Here is a 15142-nt window from a genome sequence, read left to right as displayed (position 1 = left end):
TGTCATAGCTTCCCGTGAAGGTATTTCACACTATCGCTTTCCACGCTCGCACTGTAAGGTAATGACGTGCACTGCTTTGAATCGGAATGTGACTGTACATTTTTTACGTGACCGAGTTGGCTCCCACGACCTTGCCGAGTAATACAGTCTTATTGCAGATGCCCGATGAAGGTATTTGAGGTCCAAAAATTGATTGATGTGGTATAAAAATTTTCAAAGAACACAGCTGAGTGTTCAAGTAAATTGAATAAATAGAAGTGATTTCAAATAACGAGAGTGCACTTTAATGTTATACTATGCAGTTTTTGTCAATTAACTGCCGAGCGATTTGTGGCAGTGGCGACACACTCGACTCGTACGCTCGAGGGTGCAGGTTCGAACCCGTGTCTGGTCAGCCAGAGTTTGAGACACGTCTGTGTTTTCCTCCGTCCTCAATCTGAGCTGGTATTATGTCTGTGAAATACCCTTTATACGTACTGTTTATTAAACTGAGGTACACGCATTTTGAAATGTGCAGCAAGCTCACCTGAATCGCTACAAGCACCTGAACCGCCGCATCGTGACCAACGCGTCGTGCTCGTACGGTCTGCGGGTCGGCATCCAGACTCCGCCGTCGGTACCGTTGCCGTCGCCGCCGCCGCCGCCGCCACAGCCCACCACGAAAGAAGAGCGGCGGCGACCTGCGAACGTGACGAGAGGGCAGCAGCCTCCGGCGTCTGCCCCGTGGGAAGCGGCTCGGTCTGGGTTGCCTCTCGTGAGGAGCACGACGCCTGCCGGCCGGCGCAGCCGCAGCCTGCTACTGCAGGACGCCGGAGCACCCGACGTCCACCGCCGTAGGAGGTAGGCTGGCAGCGCGGCTCTTCTGCTGTGTGTCCCCTACCTTCTGCAAGTACCTGCACTCCACAGCACTTCGGTAGTGTTGCTGTGGAGTCCATACATAATATAAAAATGTGTGTGTGTGGGGGGGGGGGGGGGGCTTCCACGTCTCTTCCTAACCCACTGGACCAATTTTTGACCAAACGGGGTGCACACATCTATTACTGCCAGGCAACAGTTGCTGTCGGGGTAAGAACCACTTACCTATCACAGTTCAGGAGATACGACATCACAAACAGTGAGATGTGTGAAAAACTGCCGCATTATGTGCAATGATTAAATTTATTACTTCTTTGTTACTAACTCCGTTGACAACACATTTTGCGGACAGTGTCCACATATGCCGCCGAATGTACCTACAGAATCACACCGTCGCACGGCAGATGGATCGAGAGCTACACCGTCGTAAATACTGTGGTGCGTGGAAAACTGCCGAACTGTGCACAATATTTAAGTTCGTTACTTCTTTGCTTCTAACTCTATTCGCAGTGTATTTTGCAGACAATATCCCCAGATGCCACTAATGTACCTACACAAATAAACCATTGTACGACACACGGTTCGAGAGATGTGATGTCACAAACATTGAGATGAATGAAAAAGTGCCGCATAATGCGTGAAGCTTTAATACGTCTATTCCTTACTACTGAGACACTGTTACAGTTGACTTAAGGAAATCTCTGACACCTGACAATGTTTCTGACAGTTATGAACTGCAAAGTGCAAATATCTGTAGGTAACAACAATAGCTGTCTTTAGGGCTATGAAGAGGCATTGCCTTAGAGGCGTTCACAAACTCACATTGTAGATAGACAAAACAGCTGTTCTTGCACATTTGTACTTTATTCATATTTATTTGTACAACTGTTCCATAATTTCAAAGGTATTTTTACGAGTGCATGGAATTTTTTTTTTTTTTTTTTTTTTTTTTTTTCAATGTTGTGCTACAAACACAGTTCAATTTTTGTTTCCATTTCTAATAGAAAATTGGCAAAATGAATACCCGGGCGATGCCGGGTTTGTCAGCTTGTGGTTGAGAAAATCAATTATTAGTGTTTCTTCCATTTTAAGTTAGCTGCAATCTGAATGTTTTTCTCCAGATGCATTTATACGTTATTTGTAGAGTATCTTCAGTGACCAGCCTTACTCTGGTATGCATAATTTTTCTGCATTGTATTATTTATAGATTGAAAAAAGTGTTTTTTATTTTTTGCAACCAAGTCTCGAACTCGGGACCTTTGCCTTTCGCGGGCAAGTGCTCTACCAACTGAGCTACCCAAGCACAAGTCGTGCCCCGTCCTCTCAGCTTTACTTCCACCAGTACCTCGTCTCCTACCTTCCAAACTTTACAGAAGCTCTGCTGCGAACCTTGCATTTGCACAAAATACGGTACCATCAATTAAATCGACTGTTGCCGAACGGTGCCTTAAAGATAGTAATGAAATATAATAGGCGAGTAAAGTTGTATAGACACAAAGTTTATGGGCTGGCATACATATTTATTTATTTACTTATTGCTCCTTTACATGACTGGATATGGGGCATAACAGAGTCTATCAAACGGAATATCAGTGTAGGCTTTGAAAAACAAAAGAACGCCAAAAGTCATAGTGGACTTTGCAAGTCAAATTTACTATCGGCTATAAATCATTTCTTCGAAGAATCACACTCCCGCGTATAAAATAGCTTTAAACGTCTGATTGCTTCACAAATGAGTTGATGTGTTAAATATTTGACTTTAAGCACATAAGTGAGGAAAAGTGTAGAAAGGGTCTGAAATAATGTGCAAGTTTGTCAGAAGTCACTAAGTGCTCTCATTATGAAACACTATGGATATAGACTGGGGAATTTGTGACCAATTTTAGACAAAAGCTCATTTTTCATGTTTCTTAACATCTCTCGAACTGTTTGTTGTACGATGATGTAACTTTGCAGGTACATTAAGTGGTACATATGGATGCTGCTCGCATACAGTGTTGTGATTAGAGTTAGTAGTAAAGAAGTAATAAATTAAGTTGTGCCAGATGCAAAAATGAACAGCAAAAATGCAGTGAGCGATAAGAAGTTTTCGAAAGGTTTGAAATTATTGCAAAATTTATCCCCAAGTGTTCTCAATCTCAAATAGAGGATAAATAAAGTCTCGGTATTTGCACACCACCAGTTACACATCCTTGAGACAAACACACAGTTCGTAATTGTTATACATGTCTTACGATGATAGTTTTAACGTAAGATTATATCTCTTAATGAGTAGATTATGACAGTATTTCAAAATTGGTCAAAAATTACACAAAATATTGAAAATACAATTTCTCTTGCCTGTCAAAGCTAATAGACAGGCAACCTGCAATCGGCACTAGTTTCCGGGTTCAGGGATAATCGGTTAGTAATACAGATAATGACGCGAGACCAGTGATAGTTCACATTGTGGTTGGAATTTGTGCAGCAATTACGTGTAACAGCAAAACTCGCAGCACCCTGTGTTGGTCATCAAAATATTGTACATGAAATGAAATATACAGCAACTCTGCAGAACCTCTGGAAGCAAACTGTTTTAACATAAAAATTTATGCATTCCTTCACAACCCTTATTTCCCTTTCTACGTACAAGCTAACAAGCAACCTAATCGAGTCCAGTAGGAGGGTCAGGATATGCTACTGTCTCTGACATGTCCCCTTTCACCATTGTCCTCACTACAGGTGGCTCCCTCCCTTGGGGGTTTTAGTGGGCTCCCTTTCCTTTCTAATCTATCCCTACTGGCTCTCCTCCTGAGCAAACAACTAATACTTCCAAAGGCTAATATTACTTTTTTCCACTTTCCAGCATGTCTGTAAACAGTACCTCCCAAGGATCAAAACTCTGTCCTTTTCATGGATTGGATGAGCAAATCTTTTAGTAAAAAGCCAGTTAACAGCTGATTCTTTAAGTAGTTGAACTACCATGTATGAAACAGCTTCATACATCTGATTACTTTTCAGATGAGTTAACGCTTTAAAATATTTTGTGATTAGCGTGTAAGTTTCGAAATGGTCTGAAATACGCATAAAGTTTGTCGCATGTTGCTCAGTGTTCGCTTTCTCGAATACTGGACGAATGAAGTCTCGGTAATTTGTGTGTGAGATATGTACGTAGTTTCTTACTTTTAATACTTTTCTTATTGTGTTAGACTTGTATTGAATAGATGGACAACATTTTAAATTTGGGCAATAATTATATGAAATATTCATCCCCTCCCCCCTCCCCTCTGGTGATCTGACCATGAATCTTCCCGTGTCATGAGCTGAAAGAGCAAACCCCAGAAAAGTTTGTTCTTATTTAGGGTTCTGCTCCACTTTTGTTTTTGGGTGGGTTTTCTTTTTTCTAAATCTTCAGGATGTGATCGAGGGCTGCATTGAGAAGCAGGGAGGATAATCAATTGCCTAGTCTAAGACCAGTTTTTATTGTGAGGGATTCTGAAAATTCTTCCCAGAAGTTAACCTCGGAACTTACGTCGGTTAAAGTTTGTTCAGTGACTCATATTAATTTGTAACGAAGACCTTATGATCCGAGGACTTGCAGAAGTGTGAATCTGTGGATAGTCTCTCTCACTTCTGCGACTGAAGCAGAGAGTTGTTTATTAATGATTAATTACTTGTAATTACTTTACAGTGCCGAGTCTGCATTTACTGAAGACAGTGTATTTCTTTCCAGCTCACTGCCACCTCCCGAGCGTCCGGAGACACCGAGCAGGAACACACGACAGGCACTGCAGAAAGCTAGCTCCGAGAAGGTGCCACTACCGCTGTTGGACTCCAACCAGCAGGGGCCGACCACCAGGAACAGGAGTTTCCCGGGACCGCCACCTCTCCCTCCTCCGGCCGTCCCAGAACTGGTGACACCACAAACTGGCACGTCACGTCCACAGACTCCGAGGCCGAAGACGCCCGTTTCGAGTGCCCAGCCCGTCACCACCAGGGCACAGACGCCGAGGCCGGCGAGTCCCGTACAACTGCCAAAATTGAGGACGCCCGTCAAGATTTCAGTGCCGAAGTCCACACCCGCCGATTCGGAAGTTCCGCGGACGCAGTCACCGAGCCCTCGGCGTGGGAACCGACCGAAGTCGGCCCCGGTGCCGGACCCGCGCCCACAGAAATCGACCGCCGACTTGACACACGTCCCGGTGCTGAGATCCCGCGCGTCACGTCTCTCGCTCGATTTGGGCCGACGAGATGCTGTCGCACACTCTGTTGGGACGCCACCTTCTTCCCCTGCGAAGGTGAAAAAATCGGTGCCTCCAAAAGGCAGAGTGGCTCCGGAGTCGGAGAGTGAGGAGGAGAACGAAACGAAGCTGCACCAGACGCGGAGCAGGGCAAAACAGCAGAATGGAGTACCCGAATGTGGTTCTCACAGTACCGACATCCTGCAATCTGGAAATACGGTATCCGCAACTAAGGGTACTGAGACGACGACCAGAGGAAGTGTTGTAGAGACTGTAGATCCAGAAATCCATAAGACTGACAAAAAGACTGAATACGCAGCTTCTGACAGAGATACCGAGCCGCTCGTGCAGGCATCGAAGCAAAAGGTGCAGAAAGGGAAATCAAATAAGAAAGGACACGGTGAATCGAATGATTTGCCACCTGTAAGTAGCGTGGTTGCACCTGCTGTTGTGAAGAGTGAAGATGCAAAACCGACTAAGGGGAACAGGAACAGAAGTAGTGGCAGAGCATCTGACAATGTGACCGTCACAAATAAGAAAGGCCACGGTGAATCGAACGATGGCCTGCCTGCAATTAGTGTGGTTGCACCTGACGTGAAGAGTGAAGACGTGAAATCCACTAAGGGGAACAGGAGCAGAAGTAGTGGCAGAGCACCTGACAATGTGACCCTCACTCCTGAGGAAGGAGGAGCTGATGTGAAGACCGTTCCCAAAGTGGAATCTTCACCAAACAGGAAGAAGAGTAGGACTCCGTCCAAAGGCAAAGTAACTTCAACCACAGTCTCCACCAGCAATAGTAGCAGAATGAGTTCAGCTCCAGAAGGGTCAGAGTGTGACAGCGGCAACATTAAAACTCGGCAAGGCGTGGAATCCGAGGCTTTGCAGTGCATTAAAACTGAACCTGTAGACAATGTGACAGTTGAAGATCTCACTCGGCTCGTTACTGCCGAGAAGCAGTCGCCCGACAGGAAAGTTTCGAAGTCGAAGAAGCCTCTAGGGGAAACCAAAGTGGTGAAATCTCTTGAAGAATCTGTGTCGGATGTCGAAGTCAGGTCACGCGTAATCGCTCCTGCGACTAAACACGGTGGAAGCAGTCGGAAGAAGGAGTCCTCCCGACCGAAGTCACTGGTGTCGAAAAAAGAAAATGTAAGTGTATCGGATACGGAAACTCGTGTGGCTGTTGTTGTCAAATGTGTGAAGAATAACTCAAAATCCAAGAAACCTCAGTTACTCGAGAAGATAGAGAACGCTAAAGTTGATATTCCGGCAGAGGGAGAAAGCTTACCTTCAGAAAATATTGTGCTGTCTGTAGATGAGGATACAGTGAATGGCGATGATGCCGACGATGCCGATGCCGACGATGACGATAGTAGTGAAAGTGACGACGATGACACCGATAGTGAAGATGACGACTCTGAGGAAGGGGAGCTTATCGGTAGAACGAGATCTGAAAGAAATCCGGACGGTACGAGAATGTTCACTGTCACTCACAGGCTTCGTGCAATGCCTATTATTAGATTCAAACCGAAGAGCATCAAAAAGGTCTCTAAAAAGAGTGTGCAAGAATCACCTGCAAATCAGAAAGCCGAAGCGGTTCAGTCCAGTACTCCGACACGCAAAACTCCCGACACTCCAGCATCTGGGAAGGCGAGTGGGGCGAAGAAAGTAAAAAGCAAAGTGAAAACACCATCAGCAGAAGGACCCGGGGTGAGTGAAATTTCAGTAAATAGCGACTCGGCAGGCTGTCAGGAGGGCAGTGAACCTGCAGCTTCGGGCGGAGACTCGCCGGCACCTCCGGCAGCTGCAAAATCTCCTCCCAAAAACCGTAAGAGCACTCCGAAGACAAAATCTGCAAAAGAAGTGGAAACAAAAGGTAACACAGCTGGAGAAGCAGATGTGGACCTTACTCCCACGAAGAGACGGGAGCCAGAAATATTGGACGGTGATGTAGTGCCTGACGATCTCGCCAGATGTGAGCCTATCGTTCTTTCCGAAAGTGAACGTGAACATCATCTTGGAGGAAAAGGAGAGGCAGAACAAAAGTTATCGAAGATCAGTGACAGGACGAGGCAGAAAATAGGACGTCTGAGTAAAGGTGACAGTCCAGAAGGCAGTACGGATTGGAGACTATCTGTTGACTCAGTAAGTATTTTGTTACCTGAAATGGACAGTAATGCCGATTTGAAAGTTTTGGAAAGTAAAAACCAAAAAACGCTACTCGATAGTAGTGTGCCTACGACATTAGGTGAAGTTTCTGTAACTGCAGAAAGTAGTGTGACAACTCCAAAACTGAAGGGTGTGAAATTGTCAAAGAAGAAGAAGACAGGGCGACAGAAGAGTCTTCTGGATAGCCCGGTTGTTGCAACTGCAGAGCTCGGCAGTCAGTCAGTTTTGCTGCCGTACCCTCTGGATAGCGCAGCTGGTGACAGCGAAAGAAAAGAGAAAGATGAGGTGGTCACCGATGCCATTGTTAAAGCCTCCCCGACAGAGTCAAAAGCTCTGAATCAAAAAAAGACTACCTCTGTGACAAATTCTCCCATAAAACGGGATCCACTAAAAACCACTCTAGAGGGTATCGACGGTGACGAAAAATCTACTTCGATATTTTGCGACACTGTTCAGAAAGCTCAGACAGCCGAGGTGAAAATTGTGCAATGGAAGAGGACTTCATCTCTTACAGATCTCACTGCAAAAATTGATACACCATTATCTGCTACAGGTGGTGTCGTGGAATGTAACGTAACTGAAACTGGCCATAAAGAAATATCTGAGAACAACAGAAAGAAGCAGCAGAACAAGACCAAAACGAAACAGAAACGGAGTGCATCTGCTACTGCTGTTGTCGAGAAACTGGAACCTCGCACATCCACTTCTGTCAGTGTGGAGCGAGTTGTCACAGTGGCAGATGTGACGGATTTGATTGCTGACGGTAGTGGTAAGTCCCCGAGCAAGTCAAAATTGAAACGCAGGAGAGCTGCCTCTGCCTCAAAAGCCTCGGAATCACAAACCGCACCGACAGACGATACGGTGAAAGTGATAGACGGTTCAATCGGTGCGATAGCTAAAAGCTTGCCAGATACCTTCAAGACTTCCAAACAGAAGAAAACTTCTTCCAATGAAAATTTGATTGAGAGATCTGACACTGGTGCATCTGTTGTCAGTGATTTGCTAGAACAAAATTCACAGATTTTCCCAGGAAGTCCAGCTTTTGATTTCAGTGAGAAAATAGTCCTGAGTAAGCCAAAAACTTCTAAACGGAAAAGGAACTCTTCCATTACAAAGCCTGTCCCGACATCAAAATTAGTGGCGGATGCTATCGACAGTGATGCAATACATTCCGTGAAGGAAGATACGACAGAACATTCCACAAATGAAAGGACACCTAATGGAATTGACTCTGTTAAGGAAGATGTGGGGACACTGCCAGAAAATTCTGGGCACAAATCTGCCTCCGTTAAGATATCTGCAACATCTGACTCGATGCTCTCTCTTGCGGACAGTGGAAAGGAAAACAGAGATGTGACAGGAGAAGCTGTAAATATTGCTGCAAAATCGATGCCGAGTACTTCTAAGAAGAGGAGAAATGCATCCAGTGCTAGAAAGTCCAGGAGATCTACTTCTGCAGAGGTGCCCGTACCAGAGTGTGGTGCCACAGCGACCGATGCGGCAATGTGTGCCGATACTGAAAATGAGGAACTTTTCGAACCTCGGACACGGTCGTCAGAAGTCAGTGTCTCCGATAGCGAGAGTGGTGTGAAAGAGCACGGGAAGTTGGAGGTGAGCACTCTGAGCACAGTGATCCCCAATGGGAGCCCAGTTTCTGCAGACGAGGTGCACTCCGAGAAGGGCCTCATCTTGGCCGCCATGAAGGTTGCAATGATGGGTGCAGAGGTTCGACCGTCTGCGACAGTTGACGATAGTGAGAATGTGCACGGGAGTTCGGGTGGCGAGAAAACTTCACAAACTGGCACCGGCCGGGGTACAACACGGTCCGAGGCCGAAGGGAGGAACCTCTGTGACGATCGGCGGAAGGTCTGCCGGCAGTGCGGTCGCGACTTCACGTCGAATTCCTCTTTCTGGAAACACATCCAGCGGCACTGCACGAGCCCGTGCCGGGTGACTCTGGCACCCGTCTCGTGTTCTGACGTAGGAGTGCCCCTACAGGTCGTGAGCGGCCGTACTGGCAGAGTAAATGACGTAAGCAATTCGGCGGACGAAGTCCGACTCGCCGTCGGAGACTCTGACGCCGGGATTTGCACCGTAGTTGCCGACATTGCGAAAGACGACGAAGGTGTGGCAGAAGTAAAAAATACGGAAGACGGAAAGGTTAGCAGTTCCGGTGACTGTGGTCTAGACGGAGAGGATGCCAATATTTTTGTGTCGGAAAGTGTCGAAGTATCGGAGGTGAGTTCTACAGGTGTAAAGACAGAAGAGGAACAGGTCGAGAGTACGCACGTGAAGGAAGTAAACGACGAGGCCCCGGAAACCTACGAGGTTTGCGCCGAGCGTCCGGATAGCAGAGTTTCGGAGGATGCCGACGAGATGCCTCTCGCCCGACTCCTCACCGGTGAACGCGTAGTGTCTCCCGAAGTGTGTAATTTACAAGAGAATGGAGGAAAATCAGATTACCGGCCGTGCAGTGTGACATCGGAGGATGCGGAGAAGGCACCGAGTGTAGCTTACAGAGTGGAAGCCGGAGGTAGAATTTGCTCGACAATTTCTTCCGGTGCAGTTACCGGTAAAATGTCGGGCGACACAGTTAGCTCCGTTGCCACGGATGAGAGGGTAGACGTTTCACAGGGAGTGCACTCTGACGAGTCACTGTCGTCCTCCGAAGATAAGGACAGTGGCACCAAAGAGCCGGGCTCGACAGAACAAAGTGAAACGGTAGAAGAGAGTAGTGAACGGGATTTGTCCGATACGTCAAAGTCGGACGGTGTCGGTGACTTCGACGGAGCGATAACACGAGCACAAATCGGCGAAGAGGATTTGCCCGGGAGACCAGAGGTGGGCAGTGTCGGTGATTCCGACAGAGTGATAACACGCGAAGACGATTTGCCCGGCAGTTCGAAGGGGGATAGTATCGGTGTCACTGACAGTGTGGTAGCACAGTCAGTTTCATCTGCAACGAGGGTAGTAGCTTCGGAGGGTGACAGTTGGAGAAATTTGGCAGATGTGACGGAGGCAGCTCTGGTTCGGACTGAACGTAAAGAGGTGAAGGCTGCAGACGGCTCAGTGGAAAAGGCAGCAGATGAAGAACCACCACCAGACGGAAACATCACTTCTGACTGTTTTAAGGATGCCGACAGGGACGACAGCAATCTCGATCCCGTAAGTATCGGTTACTCTTTGTATTGTTGACGTAATCGCACACATCGGCTTACTGACTTTTCCACAACGCGAAGGAATGTGCCGGGCCAGGGGCTGCTGTCCTTATTTCGTGTGGGTGGGAGGGAGAAAATTTCATAACGTAACTACTAATGATGTTTATTTTGAACAGTGGTTTTTGAGCGGTATAGTTCCATTCGAGTCCAACTAAATATTAGATAAAAAGAGCAGTTTTTGTTATAGTGTGAGAAAATGAGAGTTGGACTAAGGTTAATGTGTACAAACAAGCCACATAATTATTGGGTTGTACTAGTAATGTAGAAATGTCAGGTCAGAGCAGTATTCTAGTGAAAAAGAGATGATTTCGTCGTTATTGAGGTGGCATTGCTCTCACCTGACATACGTATACTGTTCGTACAACCTAAATGAATTTTGTAAATTGTTTGTACCTGTTAACCTCGCCCCCCCCACCGCCCTTTTTTTCCCTCGAGTGCTGAATTTGTACTTATTGACTGTAGTAGCTGCTTATTAAATTTTTCTTTACCTAATACAGTTATTGATGTAGACAGTGAAAGGAAAAGTTTTGACCGAATATCGGTACAGACACGCAAGATATCAACCTCAGATTTTTTCCTAATTGCTCCAGATATTGAAACCAGATTTTCAGTCAGAGGGAATGAATGTTAGCCTGAATTGTCATTTCCTGCAACTTTATCTTAGACATAATGGTACTAATGTTTTTTTTTTTTTAAAAAATTGGGATCCTGTACTTACGTTATGGCTTTTCATAGCTATTAGAAAGAAAAATACATGTTACAGTTTGCAGGGGATGATTATAAATGAAACACACAATGTTGTGTATGTTCTGCATCGGTACTGTACCCTCTTTGATGATGGTATTTTAAGCTGAATGACATTTCTCACTGCTGTTACCCAACGTTTATTTGATAGAACTCTCTCTCTCTCTCTCTCATGCTCTCATGCTCTCATGATGTTGCACACAGTCTGACCTGGATGTGTGTACAGATTCAGTTGAGAAGTGCGCCGTAAAGCTGTTGTATGCTCCGTCCAGGTAGTCAGCTGCACAACTGTTGTAACTGATCCTTATATTGTGGATACTGGCACTGGGATGGAGTTCTGGTCCCACAGGTTCCGTAGAGGACAGACCTGGTGATCTTACTGGTCACGGGGAGTACCTCGACATCACACGTGCAGTTCGTAGAGACGTATGTGGACGAGCACAATCCTGTTGAAAATGGGCACTGTGATCCTGCCGGATGAGAGGTAAGAGACGAGAATGCGGCAGACGTGTCACGTACTGTCGGGCTCTCGTCAGTCGCTACCGACTGTGACCTGAAGTTGTACTCGATAGTTCCCTGTGCCTCGAATTTGGGAGTAATTCCACTGGCTCTCTCTGAAACGATGGAAGAATTGGACTTCTCACCAGGTCACCGCAATACTTGCTGACGGTAGTCACCTGGGATAGTGCAAAACCGTCGTTTGTCGCCGAACGCGGTACAGTGGCATTTGTCAGCAGTCCGTGCTTTCCGATCTCGGCAGCACTCCGAAAGCGGCCCTCTGTATCGTGTCGTTAACGGCAGCCTACACGGTGGACAGTAGTTTCGTAGTCCGGCAACTACTAATCTCCGACCGACAGTGTGAAACGACACAGAATCTCGCGAGGAGTACTTTACTCCTTCTCGGACAGCAGGCGCAGACGTGTTACGGGTTACGACGTACTCGGTGCTCGGTGCGGCAATCGTCCCTCGTGACAGTTCGGATGCCGTCGAGTGTAGCGTGCCCTCACTTTCCCCGCGGGACCCCGACAGCTGTCCTCTGTGACGTCAGACTGCCCGACGTATCTGGATACTGCACAATTTTACTGGTAGGGCAAACGGGGAACCTCGAAGACTCCCCTACCGAACTCCGTCTGCTGGCGTCTCACGCAGAGGCCTTAATGGCCAAAAGCTTTAATTGTGAGAGTCTTTTTGTTCTGCCTATCTGCAAGTCAGCATCTGTGCTATTTCAGTATGTGTATTACCAAACTACTGTGCCGGAATGTGGGACACGTTACCCAGTCCCATTTGTAGGTTGCCTATCTATTGGCTTCAGAGGGCAACATAAATTTCATTTTCAGTACTTTGTGTAATTATTGGCTGAATGTAAAAATTTAAAATGTTCTCATAATCTGCTCGTTAAAAGGTATAATTAATCTTGAAAATGTAGTACACTAAGACTAATATTACAGCTAAAACTGTATACTTGTCTTGAGGCAACTCTACTTCTACATCTACACTCGGCAAACTACCAAGAAGTACCAGTTACTACGGTTTCTTCCCGTTACATTCACGTGTGGAGACGACACGGACGATTGTTTAAATGCCACTGTATGCGCTGTAATCGTTTAATCTCGTTGTCGCAGTCTCTATCTGAGCGGTATGTAATAGGTTGTAGTATATTCCTAGAGTCGTGGATTTAAAGCCACTTCTTGAAACTATGTCGGTAGCCACTCTCGGAATGGTTTATCTTATCATCTTCGGTAGTCTCCCAGTTGAATTTCTTCAGTTTCTCTGTGACACACTCCCACAGATCAAACAAATGTGTTACGCCCTTCTCTGTACACGTTATCTATCCCATATTAGTTCTATTTGGTGCGGGTCCCACACACTTCAGCTATATTCTCGAATGTGTCGCATGAGTGATATGTAAGAAATCTCATTTGTAGAGTAATTGCACTTCCCCAGTATTCTACCAGTAAACCAAAGCCTGTCATCTGCTGTACCCACGACTGAGCCTATGTGATCATTCCATTTCATATCCTTACAAAGTGTTGCACCCAGGTATTTGTATGAATTGGTCAATTCCAACTGTGACTCACTGATATTGTTGTTACGGGATACCACATTTTTTTTCATTCCGTGAAGTGCAGTCGCAGTTAGTTGTTACGCGCAAATTACCACGGCCAAAAGAATACGCAAATAGTGTAGGGACGCGGTAGTGACGTTGTACTGTGCCCAGTTTTCGTTTGACAGAGCACGTACGTTTTCTCGTGGTGAGGTGGAACAAACACGAATACGACCACTTCGTTTGCATCGGACAAAATTTGTACGTATTTCGTCTCAAGTGTGGACTGTATTGTGGAACTTACTCCAGAGACAGCTCTTCCTCTGATGGAACCATTTGCAATCCTATACATTGTATCACTTACTTTTCATCTTACATCCTCAACAGTCTCACAAAACACAACTTTGTTAAAAACTATCTGATTTCGAAAAGCATTTGACTCATTACTGCACCTATCCTTATTGTCAAAAGTATGATCATACAGAAAGTGGAATTTGTGACTGTATTGAGAACTTTTTGGCAGGGAAGACACAGCACGTTATCTCAAATGGAGAGTCATCAGGTGTAGAAGTAACTTCAGATGTGCCCCAGGGAAGGGTGTTGGGACCCTTACTGTTCATGTTGTATATTAAAGATCTTACAGACAATATTAATAGTAAAATCAGGCTGTTAGCAGATGATGCAGTAATCTATAATGTAGTACTATCTGAGAGAAGCTGCAGAAATATTCAGTCATATCTTGATAAGATTTCAACATTTGTGCAGATATTGGCAACTTGCTCTAAATGTTCAGAAATGTAAAATTGTGCATTTCACAAAATGACAAAAAGTTATATCGTATGACTATAATATCAGTGAGTCACTGTTGGAATTGGCCAACTTGTACAAATACCTGCGTGTAACACTTTGTAGGGATATGAAATGGAGTGCACATATAGGTTCATTAGTAGGTAAAGCAGGTGGTAGACTTTGGTTTATTGGTAGAATACTGGGGAAGTGCAATCAGTCTACAAAAGAGATTGCTTACAATTTAATCGTGTGACTGGTTCTAGAATATTGCCGAAGTGTGTGGGACCCGTACCATATAAGACTAACAGGAGACATTGAATCTGCCGGTGTAAGCTGTCGGCAGCACACCCATCGGCAGAGATAAAATTAATTGTCGGTAAGGCGGGTACCAGCTTGAGATTCATTGGGAGAGTGCTTAGAAAATGTAGTCCATCAACAAAGGAGGTGGCTTACAAAACACTCGTTCGACCTATACTTGAGTATTGCACATCAGTGTGGGATCCGTACCAGATCGGGTTGACGGAGGAGATAGAGAAGATCCAAAGAAGAGCGGCGCGTTTCGTCACAGGGTTATTTGGTAACCGTGATAGCGTTACGGAGATGTTTAATAAACTCAAGTGGCACTCTCTGCAAGAGAGGCGCTCTGCATCGCGGCGTAGCTTGCTCGCCAGGTTTCGAGAGGGTGCATTTCTTGATGAGGTAGCGAATATATTGCTTCCCCCTACTTATACCTCCCGAGGAGATCACAAATGTAAAATTAGAGAGATTAGAGCGCGCACGGAGGCTTTCAGACAGTCGTTCTTCCCGCGAACCGTACGCGACTGGAACAGGAAAGGGAGGTAATGACAGTGGCACGTAAAGTGCCCTCCGCCACACACCGTTGGGTGGCTTGCGGAGTATAAATGTAGATGTAGATGTAGATGTATTGCAAAGATCGACAGGCGACGGATCGAGTGCGCCTGTCAGGAGAGAGACCAAAGATGCACCGACAAGCGATGCGCCGCCAGCTCCCTCTCGACAGCTAGTATTTATATCGCTGCCGCTGTCCGGAGGTCTTCGGTCACTAGCTCAGTCGCTCAGTCTCGCTCGCAGAGCGGGCTCAGGCT

At 46.0% G+C, this 15142-nt stretch overlaps 1 protein-coding gene across 1 annotated transcript in view; it reads left to right on the top strand.

Moving 5' to 3' along the window:
* LOC126212780 (uncharacterized) overlaps positions 1–15142 on the top strand; it is a 227114-nt gene that overhangs the window by 196040 nt on the left and 15932 nt on the right. The window contains exons 16-17 of the mRNA XM_049940184.1: positions 518–840; positions 4568–10406. Of these exons, the coding sequence (XP_049796141.1) occupies positions 518–840; positions 4568–10406 (6162 nt within the window). The remainder of the gene's footprint in view (positions 1–517; positions 841–4567; positions 10407–15142) is intronic.

Source organism: Schistocerca nitens, chromosome 11 (assembly GCF_023898315.1).
Source record: "Schistocerca nitens isolate TAMUIC-IGC-003100 chromosome 11, iqSchNite1.1, whole genome shotgun sequence".
Classification (NCBI taxonomy): domain Eukaryota; kingdom Metazoa; phylum Arthropoda; class Insecta; order Orthoptera; family Acrididae; genus Schistocerca; species Schistocerca nitens.
This window is presented reverse-complemented; position numbering and strand designations above follow the sequence as displayed.